Source organism: Antechinus flavipes, chromosome 3 (assembly GCF_016432865.1).
Source record: "Antechinus flavipes isolate AdamAnt ecotype Samford, QLD, Australia chromosome 3, AdamAnt_v2, whole genome shotgun sequence".
Taxonomy (NCBI): domain Eukaryota; kingdom Metazoa; phylum Chordata; class Mammalia; order Dasyuromorphia; family Dasyuridae; genus Antechinus; species Antechinus flavipes.
In genome coordinates, this window is record NC_067400.1 from 635,409,552 (window position 1) to 635,427,504 (window position 17,953).

The following is a 17,953-nucleotide window of genomic DNA, read 5'->3' on the forward strand; positions in this document are numbered from 1 at the left end:
AAGCTAGCGTTTCTAATACAATATTGAATAGTAATGGTGATAGTGGGCAACCTTGTTTCACTCCTGATCTTACTGGGAATGGTTCCAGTTTATCTCCATTACATATGATGCTTACTAATGGTTTTAAATAGATGTTACTGACTATTTTAAGGAAAAGTTCATTTATTCCTATACTCTCAAGTGTTTTTAATAGAAATGAATATTGGATTTTATCAAATGCTTTTTCTGCATTGATTGAGATGATCATATGGTTTTTGTTAGTTTGGTTATTGATATAGTCAATTATGCTAATAGTTTTCTTAATATTGAACCAGCCCTGCATTCCTGGTATAAATCCTACTTGGTCATAGTGTATTATCCTGGGGATGATTTTTGGTAATCTTTTTGCTAATATTTTATTTAAGATTTTAGCATCAATATTCATTAGGGAGATTGGTCTATAATTTTCTTTTTCTGTTTTCAGCCTACCTGGTTTGGGTATCAGTACCATGTCTGTGTCATAAAAGGAATTTGGTAGAACTCCTTCATTCTTTATTTTTTCAAATAGTTTATATAACACTGGAGCTAACTGTTCTTTAAATGTTTGGTAGAATTCACATGTAAATCCATCTGATCCTGGGGATTTTTTTTTAGGGAGTTGATTAATAGCTTGTTCTATTTCTTTTTCTGAAATGGGACTATTTAAGCAATTTACTTCCTCCTCTGTTAATCTGGGAGGCCTATAGTTTTGGAGGTAGTCATCCATTTCATTTAGATTATCAAATTTATTGGCATAAAGTTGGGCAAAGTAACCCCTTATTATTTCTTTAATTTCCTCTTCATTGGTTGTGGTGTTCTCTTCTTTTGTATAATGTGATGGTTCTCTCTGGGAGCAGATTTCTTGGGGAGGTTTTCTGGAGGCAGCCTTAGTTTCAGTTTAGAGTAACAATCACTCCAAATGCAGCCAGCTGATAAAATCCAAACGTTTATTTTCTCCTTCTTTGGGCCTGGGTAGCTTTCTTAGAGGCCTTAGCTTTCCTTGGTTCTGAGAGCTCTCACTGCTAGTCTTTTACCTCTAGCTCAACTCCGAATGTCTCCAGCCAGCACCAAGATGAAAGTTGGAATGACTCTGTCTTGCCTCTGAGAGAGGGCTTCTGGCTTTCAATCTCCCAGAGTGCTCCTTGGTCTTGGGAGCTTCTTGCTTATATGAGCTCTCTAAAGGTGTAAACACAAGCATTGTTTCTATCAGTTCCACTTAGTACCTTGTTTCTTCTGGCCCATAACATCTCCTTGTAAGATCAGATCAATCATACTGAACCATGCTAAATTAGATAATTTTTGTCTCTATCAACTCTAATGACTTAACAGTTTGTAAGGATTCTAACATCTCCCGCTTTCTTTTGTTTTAGAACATAAGGTGGTCATGCTCTCCCTGACTTCTCAAGGAGGTGAGAACCCTAAAAAGAAGGTAATCACACCTTCCCTGACTGCTCAAAAAAGAAGTGAAAACATCATAAAAAAAAGGTGGTCACACCCTTCCTGACATCTCCAGAAGGGAGATGAAAACACCAAAGAAAATGGGAAATCAAATCAGATTAGCGGGTTTCTAAAGGGGCTCACTTGAAACAGGTATACATAAATCCATCAGTATGGGAGGCATTACGCATAATTACATAAGCACATAGCAATATAACTCAGGCTAGTAGTAATGTAACAAATAACATGAATCAACATGAGAATTTATACATGTCCATAAGTCCTAGAAATAGTCCAAAAGGAATCAATTGTTCATTAGTTCATGTGCAAGGAATCCAATAATTCCTGTAAGCTCTGAAGTACTGCAATAGTCTCATCAACAGTTTTTCATCTCAAGGAATCCAATGATTCTTGCTGGTTTTCAAGAACTTGAAACAGTCTCATCTTGTGTTAGGAAATCCAATGATTCCTGAAGATTTTAAAGTTCTTTTAACAGTCTCATTGTTAGCCATGTTCTTTCAGGGTCAGATGTTTCTTAAATCTTCTCCTTTGTTTTGAGGTTTTTCTCTTTTTCTGTTTCTCTCTGATGGATATGGCTCATTGGCCCCATCTAATTCCTTCTCCATCTGTAGAAATATAAGCAAACCCCTTCCCCAAGCAGTTGACCTAATTCCCTTCTATTTACCACTTTTGGGATTTCTCCTTATCAACTGGCAATTACATTGGAACTGTTTGCACTGGATACTGACCTGTTGGGATAAAAAGCCTGTATTCTCCCCAACTGTAATCTTTCTGCCATGTGATTATTTTTAGGCTGATTGATCACATCAGAGTCCTGACTTTCTAAAGACTCTCTGGGTGTAACCTCAGCTGCCATTATGCCCTACTTATCTTTTGATTGGTATCTTGGAACAGGGCTCCACCTCTCATTTCTCTGAGTTGATCTACAGTCAGAGGCCCAGTGAAAGCCTCAGTTGCATTTTGGACATGGGGTTTTGTGTTTTCTTTCACCCTGTCTTCTCACTCTATCTCTATATCTACACTAAGCTCTCAAATGTCCAACTTTTCCACATTGAAAACATCAACGAATTTCTCTAGAAGTCCCTTGCCAAGAGGGACGCTGTCTTCCCATATTCATCATAGTTTGGGCATAATAAGCATTTGTGCCCACTGTGGCACAGCGCCTTATGATCTCTTCTAAAGGAGCATCTTTGTCTAATCCCCATATAATTGTTTTGCAAACCTCATTGGCATTTTCCTTAGCCAGATGTCTGGTCATTATTTCTGTGGCAGGATTATCTCCAATGGTTCTTATTACAGCTGTTTGCAAACTTCCCACAAAATCTGCAAAAGGTTCATTGGGATCTTGCTCTATTTTTGTGAAGGCTTTACATCCATCTTTCTGTCCAGGGAGAGAACTCTAAGCTTTTATTGCAGCCTTAGAAATTTGCTCATACACTGTTATGGGGTAATAAATCTGTTCTAAATTCTCTCCATACTGACCTTCACCAGCTAGTTGGTCAAAAGTGATTTGTCCAGTAGCTCCTGTTTGCCTATTGCATTGGGCTTGAATCCTACATAATTCATGAAACTCTGAAAGCCACAACAAATTTTGTCCAGGTTCTAAACATGTTCTAGATATGGGTTTCCAATCATTCGGGGTTAAGATTTTATAAGACAAATTATCTAGTAACATCTTCACATAAGAGGATGTAGCCCCATAAAGAGTGCATCCCTTTTTCAAATATTTAATTTTTTCCAAATTAAAAGGAGTGTTTCTTCTCCCTTTTTGACCTGAAGAGTCAAGCTCTTCTATCATAGGATATGCATTTATAAAATCAGATATATCTTCTCCTTCATTTTTTGCCTTAATCAATGCTTTTTCTAATCTTGTCATATTCTGCTTCACAGGAGAAGCTGATTGTGTTTTTGCCTCTCTCCCTCCCCCTTCTTCCTCCACCTATGAAGGGTTAATTGAGGGGATAGGGTCATGAGATGTGGAATGATCTAATTTCTCCTGTTGTGAAGTATCACAGTCAGAATTGTACTTAACTCCATTCTTATCTGATTCTTCCTCCTTTTCACCTAGTTTAGTTGGCACCTCCCCTTCTTGCTCTTTCTTCTTTTTCTTCATTCTAACAGTTAAATAATTTCCTAAAGCCAATTGTATTAAATTATATGTATTAAATATGTCTTTGAAAATTGCATTTTTATTGCAGAATTGACAAAGATCCTCTCCTTCTAATTTCCACTTCATTGAATTTGGATTAGATCTGTAGTATTCACCCAGTTGCTCTCTTATTAATTTCCACTTGTCTAGATTCAATTCTTTTTCCATAGAGAACCAAGGACATATGTGCTTTACAGTTTCTAAAAGTTCAATGATCTGCTTCAAAATTATAATCAAACCTTGAATTTTCATACCCTTGACAATGCTCTCTAAACATTTTCCTTGAACAGAAACAGAAGGCTGTTTTCTAAACATCTGTCCCATCTTAGCTGAAATTCTACTTTAACTCTTTTAACAAAATTTCTTTGTTGTACTCACTCTAATTTCTGAGTCAAGAAGACTTTTCCATTGGATTCAGGACCAGAGGCTTTTCCACTGAAATCAGGATCAGAGGCTTTTCCACTAAAATCCACTGAGGGGCCTGTCAGCCCCATGTTGGGCATCCAAATGTGGTGTTCTTCTTTTATATAATATATGAGGATTCTCTCTGAGAGCAGGTTTCTTGGGGAGGTTTTCTGGAGGCAGCCTTAGTTTCAGTTCCAAGTAATAATCACCTCAAATGAAGCCAGCTGATAAAATCCAAACGTTTATTTTCTCCTTCCTTGGGCCCGAATAGCTTTCTTAGAGGCCTCAGCTTTCCTTGGTTCCGAGAGCTCTCGTTGCTAGTCTTTTGCCTCTAGCTCAACTCCGAATGTCTCCAGCCAGCACTAAGGTGAAAGTTGGAATGAATCTGACTCCATCTCCAAGTGTGGGCTTGTGGGCTTCTGTATCTCCCAGAGTGCTCTGTATCTGTCCTAGAGTGCCTCTGTGTCTGTCCCAGAGTGCTCTCTGGCCCTAAGAGCTTCTTGCTTATATGAGCTCTCTAAAGATGTGAACACAAGCATTGTTTCTATTGTTCTACTTAGTACCTTCTTTAAAGTTCTGGCCCATAACATCTCCTTGTAAGATCAGATCAATCATATTGAACCATGCTAACCCTAAATTGTCTCTATCAACTCTAATGACTTAACAGCTTGTAAGGATTCTAACAATTGGTGGAAAGTTCTCCCTTTTCATTTTTAAGACTACTAATTTGATTTTCCTCTCTCCTTTTTCTAATCAGATTTACCAAAGGTTCATCAATTTTATTGGTTTTTTCATAAAATCAACTCTTAGTTTTAGTTATTAGTTCAATTTTTTTTTACTTTCAATATTATTAATTTCTCCTTTTAATTTTAGAATTTCAAGTTTAGTAATTGATTGGGGTTTTAAAATTTGGTCTTTTTCTAACTTTTTAAGTTGCAAGCCTAATTCATTGATCCTCGCTTTCTCTATTTTATTCCAATAAGCCTCTAAGGATATAAAATTTCCCTTTATTAGCGCTTTGGCTGCATCCCACAAATTTTGGTATGATGTCTCATCATTGCCATTATCTTGAATGAAATTATTAATTGTGTCTATAATTTGCTGTTTCACCCAATCATTCTTTAAGATGAGATTATTTAGTTTCCAATTACCTAGGGATACTTTTTAAGCTGGAACTTTTTATACAAGAAGCCAGAATGTCCAGAAGGATGCTTTGAACATAGACTAATTAGGGCATTGATGTGCTAGCTGGATAGCTGTGGCTGATCAAAGCAAGCCTTTCTTAAAAAATACCAATCTCACAAAAAGCAGTAATTGTTCTCATTCAGAGCCCTTGCCTGAGATGATCCATGACTATCCCAGAATCACATCCGATATAAAATGCATCATCTATTGAAGATTGTCTTAGGGTGTTTCCTCTTGCCATCAATTCTCTGTATACACCACAAGATTTAACCAGCACAGAATAATGGGAAGAGCCATTTTCCAAGCATATGCTAATAGAGTATTGTCCATTCAGTAATTAAGCTTAAGTGCTCAGTTGTCTGACCTCAGTGCATCAACTCAGAGTTTCAGCCCTTTACAAATCATTACTCATGAACTTTGTTGACGAGTTTCTACCACAGAAAGTCTTAGATTTGCAATGGTTTCCTTCATTTCAAGTCTAAAAGCCCAATAATAAAACCAAATAAAACACTATAGATCCAGGTTCTAGGCATTCTCCAACATGATCTCTTTGTACAATTCCTTCTGAGGATCATCCGGAGCGCCCACTCCTCCTGGGTAAAGTCCATAGCCATATCCCTGAATATCCCCAATTCCTAAACCATCAAAAATCATGAGATGTAGAGCTGAAAGTCCCTTCGGAATTCAAGAATCCAACCCTCTTCAATTTTCAGAAGGAAACTGAAGCACAGGGAAGGATTTGCTCAAAGGTCATACCATTTTTGAGTGTCATCGTTGACTCCTGGAACCATGGTCAGTAAGTCTCATTGAATTTTGAGAAAAACAGTTTATAGGAGAAATGTTTCACTGGGGAATGCATCTCCTTGTGGGATCAGGAAGAAAGTTTATGTTTTATCTGTGAGGTAGCTAGATCTGGGAAGAACAAGAGGGTGATGGGAAATTTCTTCCTCAGCAGAACTGATTCCAGTGATATATTCTAACGAAAATTCTGCAAAGAGTTTGTGAGAAGCTGGCAAGTACAGCATATTCTGGGAAGAAAAAAAAAGTTTTATGTAATCATTTCCAAGAGAACAATATTACAGAAAAGCAGATGGCAAGCAGTCCTTTACATGTTAAATAGGTTACAGTATATCCTAGGTACAATATATGTGTGTAGAACTGAACAGTTCTCTTGTTGCACAGGGAGACTTGGATTCAGAAGGTATAAATAACCCGGGAAGAAAAGCAAAAATGCAAGCAGTTTATATTAATTTCCCAGTGTTCTTTCTTTGGGTGTAGCTGCTTCTGTCCATCCTTGATCAATTGAAACTGAATTAGCTCTCTTTATTGAAGAGATCCACTTCCATCAGAATACATCCTCAAACAGTATCGTTGTTGAGGTATATAATGATCTCCTGGTTCTGCTCATTTCACTTAGCATCAGTTCATATAAGTCTCACTAATCCTCTCTGTATTCATCCCGCTGGTCATTTCTTACAGAATAATAATATTCCATAACATTCATATACCACAATTTACTCAAACATTCTCCAATTGATGGGCATCCATTCATTTTCCAGTTTCTGGCCACTACAAACAGGGCTGCCACAAACATTTTGGCACATACAGGTCCCTTTCCCTTCTTTAGTATCTCTTTGGGGTATAAGCCCAGTAGTAGCACTACTGGATCAAAGGGTATGCACAGTTTGATAACTTTTTGAGCTTAATTCCAAATTGCTCTCCAGAATGGTTGGATGTGTTCACAATTCCACCAACCATGTATCTGCTGGTTTTCCATCTCGTTTTTTCCTTTTCTGATGATGTGATCTGTGGTGTGGGGTTTGTCACCAAATGATGGCAGGCACCCAAAGTTGGGGTTCGGTCTTGTGAAGACTTCACTCTGGCCACACTCTTTGACAAAAGGTAGGTGTATTTAGGGAATAGGTTGGAGGCAAAATGAAGGGATACTGTAGACACCAGGAATGCTTGAAATGAAAGAGGTAGGAGAGCATATGAAAGAGAAGTTCCTTAGAGTAGAAAGGGAGTACCCCAAATCCTAAACTTCCTAGGGGAAATACAGCAATAATTTCAAAGTTCCTTGACCTTAGAATGTTTCTGTTCTAACATTGTGTGAGGGATTAAAGTCTCCGTGCTTTACAATCAGTTTATAATTCGCTCTCGAGACACGGACGGCCTGCACTCTGGAGCCCTGGTGCCACGGATGGCCTCTGCTCTGGAGCCATGGTGCTCCACTTTGCAGCCCTGGAGCCATGGACAACCTCCATTCTGGAATACTTCATTCTGGAGCCACAGACGGCCTCCCCTTTGGAGGCCTCCATTTGGAGCCATGGATGGCCTTCACGCTGGAGGCCTCCACTCTGGTGTCATGGACGGCCTCCACTCTGGAGCCATGGTGCCATGGATAGCTTTTGCTCTGGAGCCACAGATGGCCTCCACTCTAAAGCCATGGTGCCACAAACAGCCTCCAATCTGGAGCCATGATGCCACGATGGCCTCCGCTCTGGTGCCACAGGTGGCTTCCACTCTGGAGCCATGGACGGCCTCCACTCTGGAGGCCTTCCCTCTGATGCCACGGATGGCCTCCATTCTGAAGGCCTCTGCTCTGGTGTCATGGCCAGCCTCCACTCTGGAGCCCTGGTGCCATGGACAGCCTTCACTCTAAAGCCATGGTGCCATGGATGGCCTCCACTCTGGTGTCACAGGTGGCCTCCACTCTGGAGCCATGGTGCCACGGATGGCCTCTACTCTGGAGCCACGAGTAGCCTCCATTTTTGAGCCATGGTGCCACGGACAGCCTTCGCTCTTCTCTTCTTCCTGCTTTCTGATAGAATTGTGTATCCATGTTGATATGTTATTTCCTTTTGACTCAATTTTGTTGAGTCTAAAATTCATTACTCCTCCCCTCTCCTCTTTCCCTACATTGTAACCACTTTTTCTTGTCTCTTTTATGGCAGATAATTTACTCCATTCCACTCTCCCTTTCCCTTTCTCCCAGTTTTTTCCTCAATCACCCCTGGATTTTATTTAATTTTTTAGATTTTATCCTCTCATATCAAATCCACACATTGCCATCTCTCTCTGTATGTCTTTCTCTTTTTCTTTCTTTTTCTCTCTGACTCTATCTCTAATATATATATATATATATATATATATATATATATATATATATGTATAAGTTTTTTTAAAATTTTATTTTATTTAATAATAACTTTATATTGACAGAATCCATGCCAGGGTAATTTTTTACAACATTATCCCTTGCACTCGCTTCTGTTTCGATTTTTCCCCTCCCTCCCTCCACCCCTCCCTTAGATGGCAAGCAGTCCTATATATGTTAGATATGTTGCAGTATATCCTAGATACAATGTATGTTTGCAGAACCGAACAGTTCTCTTGTTGCACAGGGAGAATTGGATTCAGAAGGTAAAAATAACCCGGGAAGAAAAACAAAAATGCAAATAGTTCACATTCGTTTCCCAGTGTTCTTTCTTTGGGTGTAGCTGCTTCTGTCCATCATTTATCAATTGAAACTCAGTTAGGTCTCTTTGTCAAAGAAATCCACTTCCGTCAGAATACATCCTCATACAATATCGTTGTCGAAGTGTATAATGATCTCCTGATTCTGCTCATTTCACTTAGCATCAGTTCATGTAAGTCTCTCCAAGTCTCTCTGTATTCATCCTGCTGGTCATTCCTTACAGAACAATAATATTCCATAACATTCATATACCACAATTTACCCAGCCATTCTCCAATTGATGGGCATCCATTCATTTTCCAGCTTCTAGCCACTACAAACAGGGCTGCCACAAACATTTTGGCACATACAGGTCCCTTTCCCTTCTTTAGTATCTCTTTGGGGTATAAGCCCAGTAGTAGCACTGCTGGATCAAAGGGTATGCACATTTTGATAACTTTTTGGGCATAATTCCAGATTGCTCTCCAGAATGGTTGGATTCGTTCACAACTCCACCATATATGTATAAGTTTTAACTGCCATAATAATGAGCTCATTATTTTAAGTTACAAGTATAATCTTGTAGGAATGCAAACAGATAATCCTTGTTAAGTCCTTCATGATTTCTGTTCTCCTCCTTCTCCATCTCCTCCTCCTCCTTCATTTTCCTTCTTTTTCTCCTCCTTTTTCTTGCAATTTTTCTTCTCTTCTTTCTCCTCCTCCTCTTCTCTTCCTTCTCCTTCTTCTTGCAATTCTTTTTCTTTTTTCTTCCTGAAATTCTTCTTCTTTCTCCTATTTCTCCTTTTATTCTTTCTCCTTCTATTCCTTCTCCTCCTTCTCCTCTTTCTGCATCTCCTTCTCTTTTTACTTTTTTCTCTTTCTCCTTTTTCCTGCAATTCTTCTGCTTCTTTTTCTTCTTTTGTTCCTCCTCCTCCTCCCCCTCCCCTTCCTCCTTTTTCTCTTCCTCTCCTCCTTCTTTCTCCTTTTTTCTTCCTTCTCCTTCTTCTCCCCTTCCTCCTCCTCTTTTCTCTTCCTCTTCCTTCTTTCTCCTCCTCCTCCCTTTCCTTCTTCTCCTTTTCCTCCTCCTTTCTCTTCCTCTCTTGCTTCTTATTCTCCTTCTCCTTCTTTCTCTACCTCTTTTCCTCCTTCTCTTCTTCAACTTCCTCCTCCTCCTCTTCCTCTTCCTTTTCATTCTCTTCCTCTTTATTCTTCATCTCCCTCTTTCTCTCTTCCTCATCCTCTTCCTTTTCCTCCCCCTCTTTCTCCTCCTGCTCTTTTTGAGCCAATTTTGATGAGACTAAAGTTTACTGCTCCTACTCCCCTCTCCTCTTTTCCTACATTGTAGCAGCTTTTTCTTGTCTTTTCTATGGCTGATAATTTACTCCATTCCACCTCTCCCTTTCCCTTTCTCCTAGTTCATTCCTCAATCACATCTCAATTCTATTTTATTTTTTAGATTTCATTCTCTCATATTCAATTCATAATGTGCCATCTCTTTCTCTTTCTTTCTCTCTCTCTCTCTCCCTCTCCCTTTTCCTCTCCCTCTCTCCCTCCCTCTCCTTCTCTCTCTCCCTCTTCCTCTCCCTCTCTCTCCTCTGTCTGTATTACTTTTAATTGTCATAATAATGAGCATGTTATAAGTTACAACTATCATCTTGTAGGAATGCAAACAGATAACTCTTGTTAAATCCCTCATGATTTCCATTCTCCTCCTTTTCCAGCTCCTTCATCTCCTTTTCCTTGCAATTTTTCTTCCTGCAATTCTTCTCTTTCTCCTCCTTCTTCTCAAATATGTCTAATACTTTTCTCTTTAAGCCAATTCTGATGGCAGTAAGATACACACTATGTTCATCCCCCTCCATTCTTTCTCCCAGAGATAAGTTTCCTTTGCCTCTTCCTGAGATGTAGTACCCCCACCTTACCCTTTCCACCTCTAGTTTCTAGAACTACATGTGTATACAAGTATTCTTTATACATGTATACATGTGTTTTTTATATATCTTTATAGCAGAAATATATTTCCCAATATTTCTTTTTACCTTTTTAGGTTTCTCTTGAGTTCTATATTGAATTCTATATATCAGACTTTTTGTTTAGTTCCCATTTTTTGATCAAAAATTGATGAAATTCACTTATTTCATTGAATGTCCATCTTCTTTCCTGGAAAAAGATACTCATTATCTCTGGGTAAGTTATTTTTGGCTATATACCAAGTTCCTTAGCCTTTTGGAATTTCATTTTCCAGGCCCTTTTCATGTGGATGCTGCTAGATCCTGAGTGATCCTTATTGTGGCTCCTCTATATTTGAATTGATTTTTTTTCTAGCAGCTTGCAGTATTTTTTTCTTCGTCTGATAGTTCTGGCATTTGGCCACTATATTTCTTAGTGTTTTGATTTTAGGGTCTCTTTCAGTATGTGATAGATGAATTCTTTCAATGTCTATTTTACCCTCTGTTTCTATAACTTCTGGGCAGTTCTCTTTGATAATTTCCTGGAAAATAGTGTCCATGCTCTTTTTTTCATCATATTTTTCAGGGAGTCCAATAATTCTCCGATTTTCTCTCCTAGGTCTATTTTCCAGGTCTGTTGATTTCCCAAGAAAGTATTTGACATTTTTTTCCATGGTTTCATCTTTTGGTTTTGCTTGACTGATTCTTGGTATGTCTTCGAGTCATTCAATTCCATTTATTCGATTCTGATTTTCAATGAAGTATTTTCTTCACTCACTTTTTTATATCTTTTTCTAATTGTCCAATTGAGTTTTTAAGTGAGTTGTTTTGTTGTATGGAATTTTTTTCCCATTTCGCCAATTTTATTTTTTAGAGAGCTATTTTTTTTTTCCAACTCACTAAATCTTTTTTTTTCAAGGATTTGATTTCTTTATCCACTCTATCTTTAAATGAGTGGGATGACTTACCCAAACTCTCTCGCCAAGCTTCCCTTTCCTTTTCCCATTTCTCTTCTAGCTCTCTTGTGAGAGCCTTTTAAATTTCTTCTATGAGAGTCTTATGTGTTGAGAACCAGATCATATACTTCTTTGGGTATTCTTCTGGAGACAGTCTGTTTTTAATCTCCTCAGGATTTAAAGTCTGCTCTCTATCCATATAGAAGTTATCAATAGTTAGAGTGCGCTTTAATTTGTTGCTTATTTTGTTGAAGAAGAGTCAAAGAAAACAAACAAGAAAAACAAATGATCTGCTTTTTTTTGGGTGGGGAGGCTGGATGGTATTACCGAGCTTCTTCTACACACTGCAGGGGGCAGTAGTAAGGCACTAGCAGGACAACAATGGCTGTGCTTCATCTGCGATCTGAGATTCTGAGAGCTTGCTGAGACACTGTGGGTGGGTATGGTCAGGTCCCAAGAGACCCTAGCTTTTCGGGGTTATAATCTTTATCCCCTGTGTTTTTAGCTTTTCTGCTTATCTACTGGCTTGCTGTCAGGGCAAAGTAGCCAACACTGTGTTAAAGCTCTCTCCACAGAAACGGCTGAGATTACACCCCACCTCCCTTGGTCTGCTCAGCTGTGAGCTGCCTGCCTTACTGTGTCTATTGTCCTGCCGCTGCCTGCCTTCATGAAAACTGCGCCTGATCTATCTATTCCCCTCCATGAACAAAAACAGACCTTTTCTGGTGAGTTTTGAGGATATCTTCTCTTGATAATTATTTATTTGTGTGTTTTTTTTTTTTTTTTTTTTTAGTCAAGCATTAATTCAGAGGCTTGACATGAAATAAATTATTCTGAGAGAAAACATGAAGCTTAAGTAGATGTGTACATCCTCTCCGCCATCTTGGCTGGAAGTCCATTTCAGTTTTAAAGAAAAGTGTTTCTTAGCAGAAAATAAGTTATATCTAAAAGGAAAAGTCAATTTTACTTAGGTTTATTATTTAATGTATAGAACATGTTTTTATTATACAATAATTCTTTTAATGTAAACTGTTATACAATTTGAAATTAGGTAGATTGCTTGCTCATTCCATCCCAGGTTTGTTTGTTTTTTGCTACTACTGGCATACAATTCATAGTTTTTATAGAAATTCATTTAATTATATATATATGTGTGTGTGTGTGTGTGTGTGTGTGTGTGTGTGTGTAAGTATTTGTGTACATATATACATACATGTGTCAATCATCATATGTAAATATATGATGTATTTTCTATGCTTTCTGTAAGAATTAGATACCTTTCAGTCTCAACTCCTTTAAAAGGAACAATAGAATTAGATTTAATTGAAGTTACTGAGATACCATTAGAAATCCCTCAAATTGGCTAAGATGACAGGAAAAGATAATGGTGAATATTAGAGGAGATGTGGGAAAACTAGGACACTAAGATATTATTGGTGGAGTTGTAAACTGATCCAACCATTCTGGAGGGCAATCTGGAACTATGCCCAAAGGGCTATCAAGCTGTGTGAAACCTTTGATCTAGCATTGTCATTACTGAGTCTATATTGCAAAGAGATCATAAAAAAGGGAAAGGAACCCACATGTACAAAAATGTTTCTAACAGCCCTTTTTGTAGTGACAAGAAACTGGAAACTGAGTCGATGCCCATCGGGGGGGAATGACTAAATAAGTTATGGTATACGAATTATATGAAATAGTGCTCTGTAAGAAATGACCAGCAGGATGATTTCAGAGAGGCCTAGAGAGACTTACAGGAACTGATGCTAAGGGAAGTTAATAGAACCAAGAGAACATTGTACACAGTAATAAGATTATATGATGATGTGTCAATATATGTGGTGGCTCTTTTCAACAGTGAAGTGATTCAGGCCAGTTCCAATGATCTTATAACAGCGAGAACCATCTGCACCCATCGGGAACTAAGTGTGGATCACAAAACAGTATTTTTACTTTTTTGAATTGTTGTTTGTTTCCATTTTGTTTTCTTTTTCATTTTTTTCTTTTTGATGTGATTTTACTTGTGCAGCATGATAATTGTGGAAATACATAGAAGAACTTCACATGTTTAATATATATTGGAAACTTAATTGTAATAGAGTCAGTAAATATTCAATCTTAAAGCAAAATGACTTATTTTATAATTTCACATTCTCATACATTTTTTAAAAAGAAACTTTCTCTAACTTGTTATTAGCAGTTTTCACCAAGTCTACAGTTTTAGATGAGGATACAAATGATATTGAAAAACTTAAATTTTCTTAAGTTTCAGGGAAAATATGATTTTCTAATTTAATTATTATTTTATAGATCAATTACTAAAAATATCAGAATCATAATGTTTGAGCTGAGTTTAACTGGTTTTGAAGTAAAATTAAAGAGATTACACTAAATCGTTTTAACATATGTTTTATACTAGATTGCAGAAAGAAATTCTAAAACTTTAAAAATTATATGGAATCATTCTTCCCAGATTATTTATACCTTCTGAATCCAATTCTCCCTGTGCAACAAGAAAACTGTTCGATTCTGCACACTTATATTGTATCCAGGATATACTGTAACCTATTCAACATGTAAAAGATTGCTTGCCATCTGGGGGAGGGAGTGGAAGGAGGGAGGGGAAAAATCGGAACAGAAGTGAATGCAAGGGATAATGCTATAAAAAATTACCCTGGCATGAGTTCTATCAATAAAAAGTTATTTAAAAAATATTAAATGGAATCAGAGAAAAACTCTACTCGTGATATAATATAATCCTTATGCCAGTTCCAATGAGGGATAGGGTTCACAAAACATTCTCCTCCCTTTTCTCCAGATTTTTTTCTACAGTTTTTGTAGATTACAGATAAAACACAATTTGTTCCTTACTTCATATATAGAAGAAATTAATAGACATTTCTCAGCTGTCCCTCCCTCAGTGTAAATTGTTTTTTTCAACATCCTTTTCCAATCTATAACAAAAATAATTTCTAAAGGATAAGAGGAATATTTAATACACATTTCCAGAAAGAGAGTTAAAAATAATCGGAAAGAAGCAAAATAGGGTGGTTCACAATTAAAGGGTACCCCCAAAATTGTAGACTTGATGTTTCTTATGATGAAATACATTATACACAAAGGTATTCAGATAACAGATAACAGGATGTCTGTCTCTTTTTGTAATTGGAGCAAGTGTAGTTCAGTACCAAGGTCAAGGAAGCAAGGGAGTATGAGTTTTAAGATAGTAGGAATTATACAGGCAAGAAGTAACAATACAAGTACAAAAAGTAAGCATGAAACTATCAATGATTTCTACTTACCCTACGATGACTATCTAGAAAATAATTGTGCTCTGGTATCCTCCATTCATTGGGTCACGTCATGAAGATGATAGACATTTGTAATCACTGTTGTAATTTCTTTATGCATACACAGCAAGATGCATTCATAACCACATATACACCACTCTGGCAGCTAAAAGATAATCCGATGCTGTTCTGTAATCTGTAACCTCACGTGCCAGGGAATCCGACAATTGCTGTAAATTCTGAGGCCTGCTGCTGTTTCATTAGCAATGACTTCAATGCCATTGTAAAGTGAGTTAAAACAATTCCATGATCTATATGCCTTACCCAAGGTATAAGGAATGCAGTAGTTTTTCTGACTCACCATAAAAAATTATCCCATGAACTCCTTTTTCTACAGCATGTATTGTGTTATATATTTGTACACCTGGGTTGACTACACCTAAGGTGCATTGCCCATAATTTATGTAGGTGCTTAGACACTGGAAAGCATGGAGTGTGGTGATCCATGTCCCAATGCGTGCAGTTGGGTCAATACCTCCTATACAATTAAAGATCCTGTTGATCTTCCACAAATAAACAAATATCCCTTTGGAGCATATACAGAGTTTAGCTTAGTGATTTAACTGTACTACCTTTTGACTCCATTCAGCAGATGTATTACAGTTGGGTAAGAGAAAAGGATGTACATCTGTATTATTCAACAGGCGATACACTTATCAGGAAGGAGTTGTTGATATAGGGGGCTTTCCAACAAAATTCTTATACTTCTTACTTTGCATTAACATACTGGAATTCGGAAAACCAATAGCTACACATAATGGGTACATACAAGCTAATGCCAGTCTGAAAAGTAACCATAGATTTTGTATGATTGTCACCCTAACTCTAAATGTGGAGATATAAAAGTAGAAAGATTGCCACTCACACAAGGGGATCCAAAAGGTCCTATTTGTGCCATTCCTCCCAGGCTGATAAACATATTACCATAGCACTGTCATCCATTGAACATAACATTATTTTATTTTATTTTTTTAAATTTTTATTTAATAATTACTTTATATTGACAGAATCCATGCCAGGGTAATTTTTTTTTACAACATTATCCCTTGCACTATTTTCTGTTCCGATTTTTTTCCCCTCCCTCCCTCTACCCCCTCCCCTAGATGGCAAGCAGTCCTTTATATGTTGGATATGTTGCAGTATATCCTAGATACAATATATGTTTGCAGAACCGAACAGTTCTCTTGTTGCATAGGGAGAATTGGATTCAGAAGGTATAAATAACCTGGGAAGAAAAACAAAAATGCAGATAGTTCACATTCGTTTCCCAGTGTTCTTTCTTTGGGTGTAGCTGCTTTTGTCTGTCATTTATCAATTGAAACTCAGGTCTTTTTGTCAAAGAAATCTACTTCCATCAAAATATGTCCTCATACAATATCGTTGTCGAAGTGTATAATGATCTCCTGGTTCTGCTCATTTCACTTAGCATCAGTTCATGTAAGTCTCGCCAGTCCTCTCTGTATTCATCCTGCTGGTCATTTCTTACAGAACAATAATATTCCATAACATTCATATACCACAATTTACCCAGCCATTCTCCAATTGATGGGCATCCATTCATTTTCCAGTTTCTAGCCACTACAAATAGGGCTGCTACAAACATTTTGGCACATACAGGTCCCTTTCCCTTCTTTAGTATTTCTTTGGGATATAAGCCCAGTAGAAACACTGCTGGATCAAAGGGTATGCACAATTTGATAACTTTTTGGGCATAATTCCAGATTGCTCTCCAGAATGGTTGGATTCGTTCACAACTTCACCAACAATGCATTAGTGTCCCAGTTTTTCCGCATCCCCTCCAACATTCATCATTATTTTTTCCTGTCATCTTAGCCAATCTGACAGGTGTGTAGTGGTATCTCAGAGTTGTCTTAATTTGCATTTCTCTGATCAATAATGATTTGGAACACGCTTTCATATGAGTGGTAATAGTTTCAATTTCATCCTATGAAAATTGTCTGTTCATATCCTTTGACCATTTATCAATTGGAGAATGGCTTGATTTCTTATAAATTTGAGTCAGTTCTCTATATATTTTGGAAATGAGGCCTTTATCAGAACCTTTAACTGGAACATAACGTTATTAAAAGGCATTCTGGTATTGTAACAAGGTGCATCATGAAAAGTGTCTTTTACAGGTTGCACTGTAACAGGGGGATCACATACCTCGTAGAAGGATATGGATCTGGCCAACTATGTGCTTTTTGACATCTTAGGGGTCCATTTTTCAGTTGAGAGTGTATCTGACGTACCCACAGTCACAAAGATCAGTATTTGCTACTGCATGTCCCCACTCAAGTAGGGAATTCTGTTGCCACTGAGCCAATTCAGAGGTATTGACAAACACAAGTCATAATGGCTTTTGTCTGAAAGATGGACCCGATAAAGGTGTTGCTTGTACTCCCAGAGCAGTCACTATCCATACACAAAAAGCCAGAAGCCTCAGGAATACTGTTCTCTCACAGGTCAGTATGAGTGTCTGTCACTCCAATCTTCATCTCCTTTTTGCTGGAAGCCTCTGTTTCTGGCTTCTCCTGGTGGAAAAGACGGACATATCTCATTGGCACCCCATGAGTGCTTGCTGCATCTAGGGAAATACAAGTAAACCTTCTGCTCCAAGCTGTTACTTCATACAGGCCCTCTCATTCCCCAGCATTTGGATCCTTCCACATTATTAATTGATCGTCATATGTAAAAATGTGGGAGTTATTTCTTTGTCATTCGGTCTGGTGGAATAAAACTGATCTGCAGGTGACAAGCCATTCTGATGAAAACTCAAAAAAATTGATTGCAAATATAATTATATTTAGTAAAGTTCTAAGGGTGCCTGTGGCTCCCCCTTTCTTTTATTTTTTAATTAATGTTTTGATATCCCTGTTTTTCCGTTCCACTATAGTTTATCTTTGGAGACTGAAAGGTATCCCTGTAGTGTTTGATACCACATGGGTACAGAAACCCTGAAAAAGTTTTGAGGTATACACTGGGCCTTTGTCGGTTTTAAGACCTAAAGGGATGCTGATAATGGC

General features: G+C 37.7%; 1 protein-coding gene across 1 annotated transcript in view; it reads right to left on the reverse strand.

Moving 5' to 3' along the window:
- Positions 1–17,386: 17,386 nt before the first annotated feature.
- Positions 17,387–17,953, reverse strand: part of LOC127557694 (zinc finger protein 135-like) — a 32,661-nt gene continuing 32,094 nt past the window's right edge. The window contains exon 3 of the mRNA XM_051990998.1: positions 17,387–17,514. Within this exon, the coding sequence (XP_051846958.1) occupies positions 17,387–17,514 (128 nt within the window). The remainder of the gene's footprint in view (positions 17,515–17,953) is intronic.